The sequence below is a fragment of the Sceloporus undulatus genome, chromosome 5 (genome assembly GCF_019175285.1).
Source record: "Sceloporus undulatus isolate JIND9_A2432 ecotype Alabama chromosome 5, SceUnd_v1.1, whole genome shotgun sequence".
In the NCBI taxonomy this organism is placed as follows: Eukaryota; Metazoa; Chordata; class Lepidosauria; order Squamata; family Phrynosomatidae; genus Sceloporus; species Sceloporus undulatus.
Genome location: NC_056526.1, coordinates 80259577 through 80278595, shown reverse-complemented (window position 1 = coordinate 80278595; position 19019 = coordinate 80259577). Strand labels below are relative to the sequence as shown.

Below are 19019 nucleotides of genomic sequence, written 5' to 3'. Positions count from 1 at the left end.
CATCCTTTCTTAGCTAGTCAAAAGATATTTAAGGTACAATTCATAATGTCACCAGAATTTTAGTTACTAAATATAACATCTGTTTTTAAATAAGAGGTAGAAAGCAAACATTGGAGGCTGTTGCTTTATTTTGCGACAGCGGCAAGAATAGTGATAGCAAGGAACTGGAAAAATGAAGATCTTCCAATCTGGGAAGAATGGATATTAAAACTGCAAGAATTAAAGGAAATGGACAGATTAACATTTATGATCAACAATAAATCAAAGGACAAATTGATAGAAGAATGGCTTCCAGTATTACAATACTGGGAAGATATTTTTGGGATTCAAAAAGATACACTGATTTAAGATTCTTTGGGAAACCAACACAAAAGAAGTATGTCATTATGGATTTATTTTATCTTATCGAAAGTATTTCCTATATATCCATTGCATAATTTTAATCATCATCATATTAGATTGAGAAGTAGACAAGAGCCTTTTTTTGTTAGATTTGAAATCTGTATGGAATACTACATGTACAGGGAAGATAATAATGAGGCAAAGCAGAAAATGACTGCATCAAGGTCAATGTATTGGGTATATATCAAGTAATATTGTAGTATTGTGTATTCTAAATTCTGTATTTTACTGGATCACATTAAAATTTATTTTTAAAAAATCATCCTTTCTTAGTAATGTAGAAGATCCTAACAGATCATTCTTGGAGACTTTCTCGTTTAGTAGAATCTGCTGGAGGTTGTGTTTTGTAGACATAGCCTTTAAAATCATATGATCATTTCCACATCAAGGTGAGGCAGCAGAGTATGACTTTGTCAATGTCTGGTATACACTTATTCAGATACTTGCCTACTGAGTATAACATGGACATCTCACCTGTCTATAGATGCTTTGTAGAGAATACACTCTCCCCTTCTTTATTACCTAAGGGATGTGTGTGTGTGTGTGTGTGTGTGTGTGTGTGTGTGTGTGTGTGTAATAAACCTTTATACCATCTCTGTGTTACAATACAAGTCAGATAAAATTACAGAACTATAATTTTCTGTGAGGACAGTTTGGTGATTTTCAGGATATCAAACATTTGATTTTCTTTAACCAAATAATGTATATATTTATTTTTAGTAAACACTATAAAAGAGCTACATGTTGTCCCCCTCCCATTTCAGTATACAAAAAGAAAACCCCACTTTAGTAAGGCGGGGATGGAATGATGCAACTTGTTCTTCTTAGCAATTTAGGTGACTTATTGAGTTTAAATGTCCTAGCAGTGGTAATTCATAGCTGTCAGTGGAGATGTATCTTTCTAAAATAAATTGTTTTCTTTCTGTGTTTCTTTCTTTAGTAGAAACTGAATAACAATGTCAATTATTGGCTTTATCAGTGTGTAGCCCCCAGCGAAAAAGAAAATCACAGGAGCCCTGTACATTTAACTACCAAATTCAATCAGAGATGTTGATAAGAGGATAAACAGAAACCTGAAAAGGGCTGGAGTATGAAATGGATGATATGGAATGATGGGGCAGATGCCTTTCTTTCCAGACAAGCTGATCTAAGAGGAGTGATTTATCTCTTTTTAGTTTGTCTCTTATGGTTCACTAAGTGCTAGTGCATGTAAATGGTTTTATCTTACAACAAAATTGTCACACTGCAGCAGCAAGACTGAAAAATAAGCAGCATTATAAATGTCATGTTGTGTCACAAATTAGATTTAAAATTTCTTCCAGAAATGGTATTTGTAACAGATACTCTGTTGTTGTAAATCCTGGTTAGCTTTTGCAATCATGACAAAATTGAGGTTGTCTTCCCCCACAGGCATCTGATTGTCTCTCTTAGTCTCCCTGGGCCTGTGAACAAAGAAACTGATGCGTTTTCACAGAAATGTCTTCCACCCATCCCTCTAATCATGAGAGGGTTCCACTAGGCATCACAAATGAATGGTCATCCCTGAGCCATAGCCAACTGGTGACTCCCATGGTAAAAGCAACTACGATTTCTGTTCAGATTATTACCCTTAGCAGACCACTCTGTGTAAAGCCAGTGAGGGATAGAATGGAATAGTAGCACTCCATTTTGTTTAGAGAAGATTGATCTCTCATTTGAATGAGCATTTGAAGTGCAAAGGTAGCCCTTTAATGTTAACATTTGTGTGGCAAGGTATGGAAGCCTGCTTTGGGCATATGCAAAACCTGCCAGGTCATTTTATGGAATCAATTTTAATCGGAGAGTGCTAATCTAGAATTACCGTATGTCTTTGTTTTCCCAAACATGTCCTGTTTTTCAAAGATAAAATTTATATAATAGGGATGTTGAAAGTCAGGGTCAACGTAGCAATTGGTGAAGTAGTCAGTTTATAAATGTGTCCTCTTCATTGTTTTTCAAAATTTGGTAGCTCTAGATAATCCAACCTAAGAGAATAATTTCCCCATATGCTCACTTGCTTACCATTCCCAGCTATAGATTATATTTAACTCCCAGAATTTAACTCTCAAAGTCAAAATGTGTGTGTTTCCATAAACGCACACCTTCAAATCACCGGCCAACTTATAGTGACCCCATGAATTTCAAAAGGTTTTCTTAGGAAATGAATACTCAGAGGTGGTTTTGCCAGTTCCTTCCTCTGAACTATAGTTTCCAACACCTGGTATTCATTGGCAGTCTCCCATCCAAGCACTAACCAGTGCTGACCCTGCTTAGCTTCTACGATCTGATGCCTTTAGGTTATTTAGGCACTCAATTTTTTTTGTAGGCACCATTAATTTTTAATAGCAGGTTTATGTGTGTTAAAAACAGTGCTGAGCAAACTTCCAGGTTATGTATGGATACTGTGCTACTACTGTTATATTAAACAGACTGTACAGAGATATACCATACTTTTTAATTTCTCAGGTACTAAAATGTATTTTGCTACTGTTGTAGGCACAAAGGTTCTGTAGGGAACTTATAGGTGAAGGACCATGTTTGACTAAAAACCATTTTCATATTTTTCTCTTATCTTTTTTTAAGGCAAAAGAAAGAAAGAAAGAAAGAAAGAGAAAAAGCTTTCCCCAAATGAGTTTAGAACCAAAATAGATTCAAAATAGATTTTTTAAATACAGTGGTACCTCGGGATACGAAATACCCACGTTACGAAATTTCCGGGATACGAAAAAATCCCATAGGAAATAACTGTTCCGGGTTACGAAGGTTTTTTCGGGTTACGAAAAATTTTTTGGTGCTTTTTGGCGCTATTTCGCACGAAATCGCGGCTTTTCCCCATTAGCGCCTATGGCATTTCGGCTTGCGAATGCTTTTCGGGTTACGAAAGCGGCCGCGGAACGAATTAATTTCGTAACCCGAGGCACCACTGTAGTTTATTCTTGATTGGTATTCCTGCACAACTTTATGGCAGACTTGTTTTGAAGCTGCTTGGTGTTGCTAGTTCAGAAATTCTCTCCAGCAAACTCTGGTACCTTCTAGAAACAACTTAATCTGAAATCATGTGTGACATGGGAGTTGCACAGTGGACTCTGTTCAACTATTTGTGTGACTTCCGGAAGCAGCGGGTGGCATCAGAGCTTTATTTGGTGTGTTGCAACAGCACAGGAGGTGAATTATATTGCTGCCAACAAGTATCCGTATGTTTCTGTTCTTTCAATTTTTTTGGCCACATTAAATGAATAACTTGTTACCTTCACATAGTTGACTATCTTATATACATCAACTGCTAACAATGACAAATAAATTTATTTCAAGTCCAGGTTGTAACACACAAAATGGAGAAATCAAAGGAATGTGGATCCATGAACCCCATACTGTTTTAAGCCACAAAGATGCAAAATTTTCCTGTGAGAATAGAATGGGCTTACCTGATAGTGTACTTGCAAATACAAGAATATAAATTTAAGCTGAAATTCAAAATATGTCCTAGATGGATTCTTATGGAATAACAATAACTTATTTTATTGTTCAAAATACGCTGTGTACTTCCCAGGAAATCTGCTATTTGTATACAGTTTGAAATATAAAAATGGACATAACACCCTCTCAATTTGTTTCCTTTATTTTCTGCAACTTAAGGCACTTCCTTCCATGAAATTGTTTCTCCTGAAATATTTGAAATTAATCACATGGACGATATCTCTCCCTATGTTATCAAAAGATTAATGGAAGATTGTTCTGTCAAATTGTCACCTTCTCAGTTTCACCTTGTTGAGAACTGTCAGCCCTCGTTGACCAATTTTAAAAGCTGGCAGTTGCATCCAATATAACTATCACTTATTTTTCTATTTTTAGAGGCTGCTTCTTCCAGAATTTGACAGGGTTTTTTTCAGACTAATAACAGAATTGTCAAAGAAATCAGCTTTAAAAGACTGCATTTACTGATTCGTTCAGGATTGAAGCTTGGAATATTTGTGGGACCATGTCTGTGAGATCAGAGATAATTTTGAGGGTGATGGATAAAAGTCATACTGCAAAGGCTCTGCTCAGAATTCAGAAGTGTTCTAAAAAGTGGCAAGAGTTTAAAGGCATCCCAGGTGTGCTAGACAAAAACAGGAAAATAGGCTTTGTGAAAGTAAAGAATTGCTTGTTAAATGTACTATGATGGCATAGATATTTTGTGGGTTTTTTATGATGCATTTTACTGTGTGTATTTCTGTGCCTGAGAGAGAAAAACATATCCACCTTCAGATCTAGCTATTCTCATTGGTGTGCGGATTGACCTTTTTTTGTCTACACATAGTTTAATCTTTTCTATGAATCACACTTGTGTTCTATTTGATCCATTGGTTAAAAGGTCATGGAATGTGAAAGAAAGGTTAAAAATAAGATAAGAACGTTCTTTTTATAGGGAATGGGCTTGCAAGGAACTTTCAGGCTCCATTGAAAGTCTAACAATTAGGACAAATAAACCAAAAGTCACGGATTATGAAGAAAAGTAAGAAAGTTCAGCATTAAATCAGATTGCTAAAATCCAATAATCTGAATGCTGGAGTCATTCAGCATGTATTGATGGATTTCTTTCAAGCGCTGTGTGTATATGGGGGGAATTAGAACTGTTAAATGAACAGGAGGAATTTGTAAGTGACACTGATTTATGGCATAGCTAAAATATGCCGCTCCACATCTTTTGAATTTGACTCAACTTTGAAATCTTGAAGTGTCTCATGAATATGCATTGTATTCTCACAGGTTAAAAAAAAGCTATTTCCTTCACACTGTAGGTTGTGTGAAGGAAACAGTCTCATATGGTATTGCTGGAGTACTATAATCTCATATGGCTCATATGGTATTGCTGGAGTACTAAAAAAAACAGGGCAATAAATTTTCAATATTTTAATATCAAATAATAGGTATACTGTGTATATTTACTGTGGTGTCGATGTTAACATCATACCATACAGTATATACATTCATTCGTTCAGTTTTAAGGAGTTCAGAAAGTGCTAGAATTAACTTCTATAGTTGATCAGATTACAGCTCTTACTACATGAACTGCCACTGAACGTCAACTGAGAGAATACTATGTCTTTTGAGTCATTAGGAGAGAAGCATAACTTGTAAAGACAGGCAGAAAACAATATAGCTATCTTAACAATAAAAAGAAATTAATGAGATGAACAGGAAGCGAGAAGTAAATGTAATCCATCTTGCAATGTACTGTCAACACTGATTTACTTACATTAGCAATTTATGTGGCATGGGACGGTGTCCACCTTGCCTTCTTTACAGGGTCATAGTTCAGATCACAGTACAACCTCTTTTAAAAACGAACAAATGCAAAAGCCACTCTTTTGAGCCTCTACCACTCAAAAGAGGTTGTGCAGCTATTCTATTTTCCCTGCTTTTTTGTCATGAAAATAGAGAAAGCAGTAGGAAAATAGGGTTACAAAGGAAGATGATCTACTCAGACCCTGTAAAATTCAGTGTTTAAGGCAAACAGTTGTATCAGAATTACCAAAACTCCAATTCATTAACTATCTCTAAATGGAGTGCATTTTCTGGCTTGCTACATCACCATGTCAACAGTTTGTGGGAATCAGTCCTAAACGTTTCATAAACTTTTCAAGCTTGTAGCTTATAATCATTTCACACAAAATAGCTTTGAATATTAGGGTTAATAGGAGAAATCATTTGATAAACAGCACAACTTATTGTGTTTCATTGAAATGTGAATGTTAAGCACCAAGGTAAATGAAGTGAAATAAAGTAAATGAGGTGAAGTTATGCAACACGTACATTTTGCAATAGCGCTCTCTTGACAATAAGAATTACACTGATTGTATGAAATACAGTCAACCCTCTGCATCCATAGATTCTGCATCCACGGATTCAACCGGCCGCAGCTTTAACATTTTTTTAAAATTCCCAAAAGCAAACCTTGATTTTGCCATTTTATATAAGAGACACTGTTTTACTACCCCACGTATATAACGGGACCTGAGCCTCCATAGATTTTGGTATCCACTGGGTGTGGGGGTCCTGGAGCCAAGCCCCAGCAGATACCAAGGGCCCACTGTAAATTGCTCTTTATCAAATTTCTTATTTCTTTTGTTTTTAAATAGTCAACAAATGGAGATAAACATGTTCAGGTTGCAGAAGACTGTGTTATTTTCGGGGTATACAATATGAAGTAGTGTGGCATAGTGGCTTAAGTTGGACTATGATCATGGAGACCAGAGTTCACTTTCCAGCTAGGCCATGAAACTCCGTGCTTTGCTCTGGTGCCACAACAAACTACAGTTCCTAGAATTCCATAGCATTGAGCCATAGCAGTTAAAGTGGTGTCCAACTGGATTATTTGTGCGGTGTGGATGCAGCCTCAGTGATCTTGGGCATGTCACATGCTCTCAGTCTCAGGGGAAGGCAGTGGCAAGCCTCTGAATAAATCTTGCCAAGAAAACCCCATGGTAGGTTTGCCTTAGGTTTGCCATAAGTCAGAAACGAAGGCACACAACAACAACATTTTTACAGGACATTAAGCATGAGACTATTAAGAAGATGAACAGGAGTTGGCAGGCCATCATTGAGCAGCTGCTGGAACTGAGTCCACCTTTCAGGGAGACTTTTTTAACTCTTGAGTCTCTTGACTCTGCTGCTGTTCTTCCTTACTCTTGCTACCTGGTCATTTGCTTTTCTGAGCATGCAAAGAGAAACCAGAGAGAAGTCTGAGCAGCTTCCTTGCCTTACACACTTTCTCTGGGTGGTTGTACACATATCCAGAAGGAGAGGCCAATTGAGTGAGCAGCAAGAACAGAATCAAACAAATATTGTTACTGAGAGTTAGTATAGGACCAACCTCTTCTATTTTAAAATTTTGTTTGCATTCTTTTTGTAGCCTGTACTGCCTGTACAAAATGTCTTCCCAGCCATCTCATTATCAATTTCTCCAAAACATCCCATCTTTTATCCTGCTTCAGTGGGAGGATGGATGTTCATCGTGTTCTGAAAACATGTCTCTGAGTTCAGGCATACTTTTTCATTCACAATCTAAACTATGAGGCTACGAATGTTAGCAGCTAGATAGCTCTTAAGGGATTTCCTTTTACAAAATCTTTGAAACTTACTTCTTGCTGTAGTGTAATAATTCTTATCAGATTTATGCCGCAACTTCTACAGTGTCATTTTTATTCTTAGAAGTAAAAGCGATAGCTAGTATCTCATTATAAAGATGGAAATACAGGTCTTTGGCATCCCATGTGGCCCTTAACCACATTTTCAAGCAATTTTGGCTGCTTTGGGGGCAGTTTTCAGGCCAAAAATTATTTGAAACCACCCCACCCCACTGTTCAAAATAATGGTGGGAGGAGGGCTTCAGGGGCCACATGTTCCCCAAGGGCCATCCTTTGGCCACCCCACTACATATGATAGTGTGTATTCACATACCCCAGAAATGTTGCCTACTGCTGCATAAGTTGAGGCTCCATTTGTTTTGCTTTAATATCTGCATACAAATTGGACTGGGAAGGGGGAAAAGGGGAGCTGAAAGGGGTGTTTCTTTGATGGGCAGAGAAGGCTTTCAAATCGGACTGGGAAGGGAACACAGATGAGCTTAAAAGGATGTTTCTTTGATGGGCAGGGAACACTTTCAAATCAGACTGGGAAGGGAAAGAAGAGGCGCTAAAAGAGGCATTTCTTGGATGGGCAGAGAAGGCTTTCAGATCAGACTGGGAAGGGGAAGAAGAGGAGAAAAAAAGGGGTGTTTCTTTGATGGGAAGAGATAGCTTTCAAATCGGACTGGGAAGGGGAAGGAGAGAAGCTAAGGGGATGTTTCTTTGATGGGAAGAGAGGTCTTTCAGATCAGACTAGGAAGGGGAAGGAGAGAAGCTAAAAGGGATGTTTTTTGATGGGAAGAGAAGGCTGTCAATTTGGACTGGAAGAGGAAGAAGGGGAGCTAAAGGGGATGTTTATTTGATGGGAAAAGAAGGCTTTGAGATCGGACTGGGAAGGGGAAGAAGGGGAGCTAAAAGGGGTGTTTCTTTGATGAGAAGAGAAGACTTTCAAATCAGACTGAGAAGGGGAAGAAGACAAGCTAAAAGGGCATTTCTTTGATGAGAAGACAAGGTTTCAAATCAGACTGGGATGGGGAAAATAGAACTAAAGGGGGTGTTTCTTTGGTGGGAAGAGAAGACTTTCAAATCGGACTGTGAACCTTTTTTGTATGCATATGCACACACACATACACACTCCTGCCGTGAGGCATGAAAAGTGGGGCATCATGCGGTGCTTGTTTCAGGGCCTGTCTAAGCAGTATTAGTGTATTGACCCATATATAAGTCGACCCAGGATTTTAGGGTCAATTTTGGGGCTTACATTTCTCGATTTCTAGCCTAGTATACTGTATAAGATAATCTGGCCAAAGTTCTCTGTCATTGATGTTTGAAACGATGACTGACTCAAGATTTAAATAAATCTTTATTATACTCTGGAGCTGCCTTGGAACACCATTTTAAATAATTTTCCCCCATACTTGAAAATTACACTTCATTAAGCAAGTTATAGATAGATCAAAACTAAATATTAAGAAAATGAGATATGACACAACAAGGGAGTATCCATAATAGACATTTATGAATAAGGTAATTTTAATATTTTTTCCTCTTTCTTTCACTGTTACCACAGCTATTAATCCCTGGGTGATACTCCCATTTTTACTCATTTTGGTTACTTTATCTATTTGGAATATTTGTTTTTTTATAAGTATATTTATATAGATGTTGCATGGCAAAAGTTTCTGGGCAACTTGCAAACTGTTTTTATGAACATTGGCTTTTTGTCAAATGTGTGCTTCTTAAAATATAAATATAAAATACAAATGATTTATCTTTATTTTACTTACTTTGCATAAATACATTTCAGACCAAATCGTTCTAGAAATAAATCAGAATTACAGGAAGCCCTCGTGCTGATGAAAGGCTTTAGAAGCTATAGCAAAACAAACCTTCATCTACCTATTAAGTCCTGAGATATTTACAAAGTATCTTCTGTGCTAATTATCTTTTTCTCCTTTTCCCTTTAAGGAACTACTCATCTTTTTACAGAATCTGCCCACAATGCATTGGGGAAATGAAGAGATCAGTGTTCTCCTTGCAGAAGCCTACAGACTGAAGTTTGCATTTGCAGATGCTCCCAACCATTACAAGAGATGAAAGAACAAAAAACACGTATACTGCTGTTGTGGCATCATTTTCATTATTCTGCTTTTGTGAGACACTATTATCCACCTGTATTCATATGGAGCGTTTCATTGTAGTTCAGCAAGAAGCTATGTGATCATTGGATTACCAAAGAAATAGGCGACACAGGCTGTTGAGAAGACCATGTTGGCTTTCGAGGCTTTTGTTCAATCCCTATGGAAAAGTTGGAAGCTCACTTTTCTTTTTATCATGCTTCCACTTTCCTTTAGTAATTGACTTATTATGTTAATGAAAAAAGTGCTTTATGTTCATTGGTATCTAATGACTGATTGTCTTGTCTCCATGAGCTAGTTGATTGTGTTCATTACAGTATTTTGATGGAAATATTTCTGGTGTCTGGTGCTTGTGAGCTAATAGGAATAATCAGTCTTGCGTTGAAAATGAGGACAAATGAATTGGGTGGTAAGGTCACATAGGAGTTGTATGGGTTTGTTTTTATTTTAGTTTGAAACACAAACTATTTAAATACCTTTAGTGTTATCTTTGTTTACACAATGAAAACAGGTAACAGATTTCAGTGGAACGCAACATCTAGAACTTGGAAAAGTATGCCACATACATGAACAAAGGAGTTCCCCAGATGTTATACACTGTGATGTGCAAATAGTGTTTAATAAATTATTTCACTTTAGTTTCTGAAATATGCTGGCTATACACTAAGAAATGGATTTCTTCTACTATAATAATGTATTCATAACTTAAAACTATCAAATATTTTCCGTATATAGACTTCTAATCTTTAAGGATTTTTTTTCTGTAATGAGAATCTTAGTTTACAGTAAAGAATATATTTTAACGTGTTGTTGCCTTATCCTGAATTTCTAACATGCTAAGAACATTTTAACAAAATCTCTATCTGATGCATTTTATGCCTGACTCCACCAACCATAGACTGGTTTGATTGTGGAGGAGAGAAGCCACAGAAGGAGCCATCAACCCAGACAGCTATTCCACCTTTTGCATGGATTTTTCATTGTGTTGGGCAGAGTTTGGAAAGCTGGACAGCTGGTGATTGTGCTATTCCAGTCGACCGTGTTCTTAACAAATTAGGTTGGCTGATGGTTTTAACACTTTGGCCATTTACATTTTAAAAAGAAGTGTGCCAGAGGAATTCACCTGCATCAAAGAGACATGCACTTAAAGATTTATGCACAAGTGGATTGAAAAGCTTGTCTCATTCAAAAACATAAATCAGGTGAGCTATTATTGTTTTAACTTAAGTTTCTGCACTTTATAGAAGGCTCTGGCAAACATAAAGAGTTACTAACTTACTGTAAGAGCCCATTTATCCAAATAGGAGACTTGTGGAAGCCAGTGTTGGACAACTTTGGAGTAAATGTGGGGTTTTTGAATGTTCACCACATCAAAGTCCTGTGTGCTTGGTAAACCAGTATGCCACCACTTTCTCTTGTCAGCTGCACTTTTCTCCCATCAGTCCCAACTGGGCATGATGTCCCTAAATGGTTAGGGATGATGGGGATAGTAATTCCATCAACACCTGGAAAGGCAGGGCCCAATCTAGATCTGAACGATGGAAATCAGATGGGATCAGCCCTAAACTGTGCGGACAGAAAATCTTTATTTCAGGAGCCTTCAAATGTGCCTTTTATGTTGTTTTTTTATGCCTTTCAGTTTAGCTGTACTTGTCAACTTGCTGTCTGAGAGAAGTGTAGATGTCTGAATATATGAAAATGTTAGGAAATAGAACTATTTACACTCCCACACCCCTAGATTACTTTGGAGGATTGACTAGATGCATGTTCTTAAGAGGCTATAAAGATATCTTAAGGTTTTTTATTTAAAAATATTGTGACTACATAATTATTTACAAGTGTCTTATTATTTAGCCATGTGTGTTTTGGGGGCACTGGCTGTGAAAGCCAGTTTTGCCCCAGTTTTAGTCCTCATTTTCCAGCACATGGCTCTTGAATAGCTTTATTGAAGTAATAGGTTTGTTCTGAATAAGGGCTTATAAGCCCTTTCACGGGGATGAAAATGACTGAGACTGCAACCACACTGTAGAAATAATCCAGGTTCACACTGCTTTAATTACCATGGCTCAATACTATGTAATCCTGGGAATTGTAGTTTGTTGTGGCAGCAGAGCTCTCTGAGAGAAGGCTAAATGTCTCACAAAACTACAATTACCAGAATTCAATTGAGCAATAGTAGTTAAAGGGGTTAAAGTGGTGTCAACCTGGATTATTTCTATAGTGTGGATGCAGCCCGAGAGGTTCTAAGTCAACAGGAAGGTTGATCTGATGCTGCTGCATTACCTAGGAAATGGTAATGCAGCATTGTTTAAAAGGGAGCAAATGTACTGCTGCTACACCTCTCTTTCCAGAAAATACTGTAGTGTGCATAGGAGTTTGGGTCTAGTGTAATACTAGCAGGAAATACCATAGGTTCTCATTTTGCCACAAAGTTATTGCATACATACGTCTCCCACTTATTTGACAGGTTTCTGTCAAAAAGCAGAAATTGATGGAATGCAGAACCATTATGTGCCATTGTGACTATTACTGTACAGTGCTCCAGTCCCTGACCTGTTAAATAAACAGAGAGAAACCTTTCCCTTGAACCGAAGAGGCAGTATTTTCCTCTCGCCTTCCCTCCTCCAGTCTCTCTAATGGTACAAGCTGCCTACTCACACTCTGCATGAGTGGCTGTCATCTTTGGCAAGAGCGACATCCTCCACCCTTCCCTGGGCAAAGGAGAAGAAAGGGGCCAGAGCGCCCATCAGGCGTTGAAGTCCCTGCCAAACTATAATTCTGATTGATTTTAACTTGGCTGGAGCACCTCTAAGAGAAGTGAGGGTGGTGTTGTAGGCTATTACCCCACATCTTCTCTCTTTAACGTCCCCTGTCTTATGTGTGAGGTCCCCACCTCTGCTCAGTCAACCCTTTTAAATTACTGTATAGCCAAAAACATTAATTCAACACATGGTCAAAAGAGTGGACCATGCATCAAATATACAGGTTCTAGGAATAGTTTACAACAGTTAAAATGGTGGGTGATTGAAAAGTAGGAGACACCTGTAGTAATAAATGTGGAGATGAGATTGAGTTCTGTGGAATTGTTCAATATGTCTATGGACCACAGGGTATATGTCTTCTTCAAATACCAGATAACTGCTAATTTTACATTCTGTATGATTTCTCTGCAATGTTTATCTCTTAAGTTTACAAACTGTCATATTGTGCCTAAAATAATCTTCCATTAGCAGAACTAAGATAGAAATACATAACACCTGTTAATGATGGTAAACATTTTATTAACACTTAAAAAGAAGGGGAAAGTTGTAATATATACAGATCTGGGATTGTTAGAAATTGAATTATGAGAAATGCTCACGTCCAGAGATATCTGGTGTGTGAAATGCAACAAATGTGAATATTTGAATAACAAGAACAAAACGCTTCCTTTATAAGTTCCATTTGTGGGCTGACTCATCACAGCTTCCAAGTTCCATTAGGATTTGAATTGCTTCCCATTAAAAAATTAAAAAGTATATTATGCTGTGGGTTAAAAATGGAAAGGCAAGGAAAAGAGATTAAGCACATCAGACTTTCCTGAATGCAAATGTATTCAGATGTTTTATATAAATGGGGTATTTTGCAGATGACAGAATTTCATGCACATCTTCCCCTATATATGCTTCTCTTAAAAGGGAATTATGCTTAGTTTTTGATAATTTTTTGTATCTCAGGTAAAGTGCCATCCCAACCCAATGTTTCATGGAAGAAATATTTCTGCCATTTTTACACCCCTTTACTACAACAAGAATACTAATAATAAATTAATAATTCCAATACAAAAAATAAATTGGTATCTAATATAGATATTCTTATGTTGATATTTTTCAAGGCATCTCACTAATGTAGCCTGATTTGTAGTTTCATAAGAGTTCATCAGGATGACCTGAAGATGCTGTTGTCATAAATGCAATATTAACTAATCTCTGTAACAAAAAACTGTACAGTGCAAATAACCAATTTATATCTATGGTATATGCTATGAAATGTAAATAATAAACAGTCTATTATAATGTGTAAATATAATACAGAAGAATATTAAATATGCTTCAATCATCTGTACATGTCAAATATATTATAACAAACTAGTTACACTAGTCTTTAATTTCATATGGAAGAATCCCATAGATTTGTATTTAACTTGAGAACTCTACAATAAAATGTAAGTACCTAAGACTGTGTGTTTATGTAATATATATATTTTAAACCTTAACAATATAATGTCTTATTTAATGTAATTCTAAAGTAACAGGATATAACAGAGGAGTCTTTGTGATGGATTAGGCATCTTCTGGACCTCTACAGGCCATAACAGACCCCCACTCCCCTGATTTCTTTTCCATGTGAAAATGGTGAGGCATGTATATGAAGAATCAGAGTTGGTGCCAGAAGGGTGAACCTCCTTTTAAAAAGTCATTAAGGTTGCTGGTTTGGGAAAGAGGAGGAATTTGCACGCAAGCAAATACATAAAACAGATATTCCTTGCAGAATGGTGTTATACAGAGCCAGAGTGGCATAGTGGTTTGAGTGTAGGACTGCAACTCTGGAGACCAGGTTCAGTTCTCTACTCGGCCATGAAACCTGCTTTGTGACCTTGGGCAGGTCACATGCTCTCAGCTTCAGGGGAAGGCAAACCACTGAACAAATCATGCCAAGAAAACCCCATGCCTTAGGATCACCATAAGTCAGAAATGACTTGAAGGCTCACAACAATCACAACATATAAAGCTATAGGTATTGCCATTTTATGTAAGAAACACCATTTTACTATGCCATTGAATATAACAGCATTTGAGCATCCATGGATTTTGGTATCCATGGAGAAGACAAAGATCTGTAAAATCCAGGGAATAAAATTTAAACTTTACGGCTCTTTGTCTCCCAGAGCCCACATGTCCAAAAAGGAGGTCTCTGCCTACATGGATATCCCTTCGTATCGTCTTAACTGAGAACAACAATAACAACATCTTGACAAAACATAGGCCTGTGATTCCAACATAGCCTTTTTCTTTCTTTCTCCTGTATGGTTTTTAACACGTTGGTTGGATGAAGAAGCCAGTGGAGCTTCAAAAGCTTGCATGATGTATTTTGTGCATTTTGGTTGGCCCCAATAAAGCTATTGCTGTTTTGTGGATTTTGGATGCTGTACTTTGCTGTATGGCCAACACAGCCACCCCTGGATGTTTTCTCCTTTGGAATGTGTCAAGTGTAAATCGAGGATGTAAATTTTGTCCTAAATTGAATTGCTAATCCTGGCTAAAGTAACCATTAAATCAATTATTTCATGTCTTGTCAACATTTGGGTAAATCTCATTGGTTCAGTGGCTGTATTGTAGTTAAAACTAGCAATTGGAATTTGGCTCTTATATCTTAATTTTGTGCAGAAGCCTGAAATCTCTAATGGATGTTAAGCAAAAGCTAAGCTTTTCTCAGAGAGAGCAAAGTATCCAAGCTGGCTTCTTTCCTCTTTCTCTACTAAAAGGCCATTTTAAAGAAACCACAATTTTAATCCAGCTTTGTACGGAGCCTTGCAGAGCGGCATCAGAGGAGATATATAGGTTTATCAAATTCTAAGAAGAAAATAATAACATTAATCATTTATATTTGTCTGCTCATGCATATGTTGATTTATTATTTCACTCTGTAAACCTTGTTTATTAGGAATTGATGTAGAGTTAGCAAAAATGTCTCTGTGGAAGGTAATGACAGTAGTCTTTCAATTTCAAATTGTCTCAGACTCATTAACCAGCAGGGTCATATCAAGGAGATCCAAAGGAAACACAGATTTACTGAGGAGGATTGTTATGGAAAAAGTTATTTTTCATATTCTATGACAGTTAAAAGAAATTTCTGAAGTATCTACTCTGACATATTTCATCTAGTTACTTATTTGTTTTGGTAATGTATATTCACTAGGTTCCCCCCCCCCCCCAGGATAGAATAGATGAAAGGTAGAAATCAGAGTTAAAAGAAGAAAATTCAGTGCCATATAGATAGTACTGTACTCAATGATTAGAATTAAAATTACAAACAGTCAATTACATTCTGTGTGGGAAATGATAAGCAGATAGCAATAGGGGTTTTCCTGGAAATTCTCAAACTACATCCAAACTAAACATTCCTACAGTCTTGACTGCATGATTTAGCTTTAACCTTCATGTATGCAAGTGGTTAAAAAACAAAACACAAAACACTTTGCATTGATTGACTTCTTGGGGCTATTTTCTGATCCAAGATTTTTCAAGGTATAAAAATGTTCCATAATCACATAGATGCAGAATCAAGGATATTCCACAACAACCAGAGCCAAAAAACATATGTCACATGAGGCTAATAGAAATGTTGCAAGAGACAGAACGTCTGGCATTCCTTTGTTCTAAGAGATGAGAGTATCCCAGTAAATAATTTGGGCCTTTCCATTATTTCATGCATATAATCCTCCCTAATAGCTGGTAAAGGGAGCACTAGTCAGCATTAGCCACAAATTAGTACTTCAAATCCTCCCGTCTTTCTTTTACTGTGGATGGAGAACTTTTTAAGATTTCAAAATGGGAGAATTGACTGTTTTCTATATTTTAAGCAGAATATGTTTGGGCTATACAATCCATCCTAACCGTGGGCATTTTCCTTGGCTGGATTTGGCACCGTGGGTGTTGAGTTTCACTGTCCTTCAAGCGCTCGCCCTGCCTCTGGGTTTGTCATAGCATCACCATTGTAGAGTTGGTTTGCATATGATGTTTTCATTTGTTGTGTTGTTTGGTTAACTCTTGTTCATTGATAATGGAAAAATTACTCATTTGTATCATATCACCCAGAGCTATGACTCCCAGAATCACCCAGCCAGCATGGCCAAGAGTAACATACCCAAGGTGTCAGAGATGATGTTGAAAGTTTATCTACTCTTAATTTCGCCATTTGCATAAAAATGCGGAGCCCCTGTTAGCCTCGGCTCTTTTGTATGGAGGGTCTTTATAGTTCCAAAAGTGCAAAACTATATTAACATGTGGTTTGACTGGAGTCCACAATAATCCTGGCTGGCACCTCTCCATTTTATTTAAGCTTTGGTCACTGCTTTATTATTTCCTAGGAGCCAGGCAAAATATTCGGTGCCATTTGCTGTGCCATGATCAAAAGGTGAGAGAAGTTGCCAAGGCTTGAAGGAAATTACCCCTTGCGTGGTCCTTAGGGCCACCATCAGGATTCTAGTAATGAGCCTTGTTAACAATAGAGCAGTATTTGATACTTGGCAAAGTTCAGCAATCTCAACAAAGAACCCAAGTTCCCAATTGAGAAGCTCAGGAAAGCCTGCCAAAGCATCATGTGTGCCTGCTACATAGAATAATTAAAATAACTTAATTGGAACAACTTCCACTTGCCGTTTTCTGGCTTCAAGGTTTCATATTAAGAAGTTCCACTAGGCAGAAAAATGGTTCCTGCTGCCATGCAAGCCATTTCTGTTAACTAACTAACCTTGTCAAAGTCACAGAACTTTTAAAGCATAGGATCCTGTCAAAATAAGCTACAGGATTTCTCAAATATTATTTCCGAGTAGCAGCCGCCGATAACTAAATTACGTTTTAATGTTTTCCTCTGGGAAGAGATAGCATGGTATGATGCATTTAATTCAAGACTTTTGCTTCTTGTTCCATTTTCTTCTTTTTCTTTTTTTGGCTTGGTTTGTCCTTCAGTTTGAAGATCTCTCTCTCTATTATATCTCTAAGACAAAATTGACAGGAAGGAATTTTTGCAGTTAACAGAGGAAAAAAATTCTTGGACAAGAAAAAGTGGTGATTGCATGATTGCACTTCTTGGAGCTGCACTGAGAATTTGATTTACTGCTAGTGCCATCTCTTCTGTCTTGCTCCCCAGGACTAGTTTGTTGTTGTTTACTGTCAAGTCAACTTTGACTTATGGTGACCCCATGAATGAAAGAACCCCCTAGAGCACAAGAAATCAATTACCCTGCGCAGGTCTTGATGAAGTCTATCCACTTGTAATGCAGTCTTCCTATTTTCCCACTGCCTTCCACTTTCTTGAGAATTTAGAGCTTTCTGACTCTTTCCACCTCCCACAATAAGATGGTTGCTAAGTTTCTGTCCAGTATTTCACTGAAACCACTAAACCCACAGTATTAAATATTAGCACCCTACCAGCAGGGTCAAGAATAACCAAGGCTGGCCCAAGACATTTTGATGCCTGAAAGTTGGTACCACCATCAACATTAAATAGTATCTGGAAGAGCCTTACTTGGATACTGGTGAGACGACAGTGTTCTCTCATTTTCGCTGGACCTGATGGCACCAGGCCAGCTAAGGGGTTTCAGGTTGGCCCACACAACCCTGTTCTTCAACACCTTGCTGAATTTGCATGTGCTCATGCATGTGATGCCGCAGGTAGCAACTTCACTTCCCAGTGGTAGTGCCCAGACTGAAAATAAGGTGTTGCTGATGAAATCATGGTCAAGGAGAATTTTTATTGAATACCCAAGATATGTAGCATTTTAAAATATATTTTCATTTAATACCCATCCCCAAAAGGAGAGGATTTATACAAGGAAAGCAATAGAGCAACAGAACAGACACTCAAACCAAACATACTAATTGCAAACATACTGCCATTCTGATTATGCAAAGTCATTATCATTATCGTTGCGTGTGCCTTCAAATTGTCTCTGATTTATGGCAACGTTAGGGCAATCCTATCACAGGGTTGTCAAGATTTGCTCGGAAACGGTTTGCCTTTGCCAAAGGCCATTTAAATGGAACATGGTGTAGTTGTTGGAGTGTTGGAGTAGGACTCTGGCGATCAGGGTTCAAATCCCAGGTCATCTATGGAAACCCACTGGGTGACCTTGGGCAAGTCACACACTTTCAGCCTCAGAGGATGGCAATGACAAAACCACTCTAAGGAAACGTGCCAAGAAAACTCTATGATAAGTTCACCGTAGGGTCTCCATAAGTCGGAAACAACTTGCAGACACAAAAAAACAAGCAGGTTGACGACAGTGACAGACTTATCTGAAGACCATCTAGGGTCCCTATTTTAATTTTCCTACCTAACTAATTTCTACTGGTTCCTTAAAGGAAGAATTTACGTCTCTTCTAATGCAGCTCCCCATTCCCTGCTGTCAAACCTTCCATAGACTTGTGGAGAGATCAGTCTAGACCTGTATATCAGCTGTGGTGGTATTTTGTAGCATGTATTTAAAATGCCTGAGGGAAGGCCCAAGAGAATGTTGTGCAGTATGCTCCTATGAAAATATTTAAATATACTTAAATAATAGATTTTCATGAGGCCTTTTGAAAGGGGC

The 19019-nt window shown here is 37.6% G+C and overlaps 1 protein-coding gene across 2 annotated transcripts in view; it reads left to right on the top strand.

The window, feature by feature from the left end:
• Window positions 1–13883, top strand: part of TBC1D22A (TBC1 domain family member 22A) — a 183970-nt gene extending 170087 nt beyond the window's left edge. For both annotated transcript variants that reach the window (XM_042469051.1, XM_042469050.1), the window contains exon 13: window positions 9498–13883. In XM_042469051.1, the coding sequence (XP_042324985.1) occupies window positions 9498–9626 (129 nt within the window). In that variant the 3' untranslated portion in view covers window positions 9627–13883. The remainder of the gene's footprint in view (window positions 1–9497) is intronic.
• The last annotated feature ends 5136 nt before the right edge of the window (window positions 13884–19019 follow it).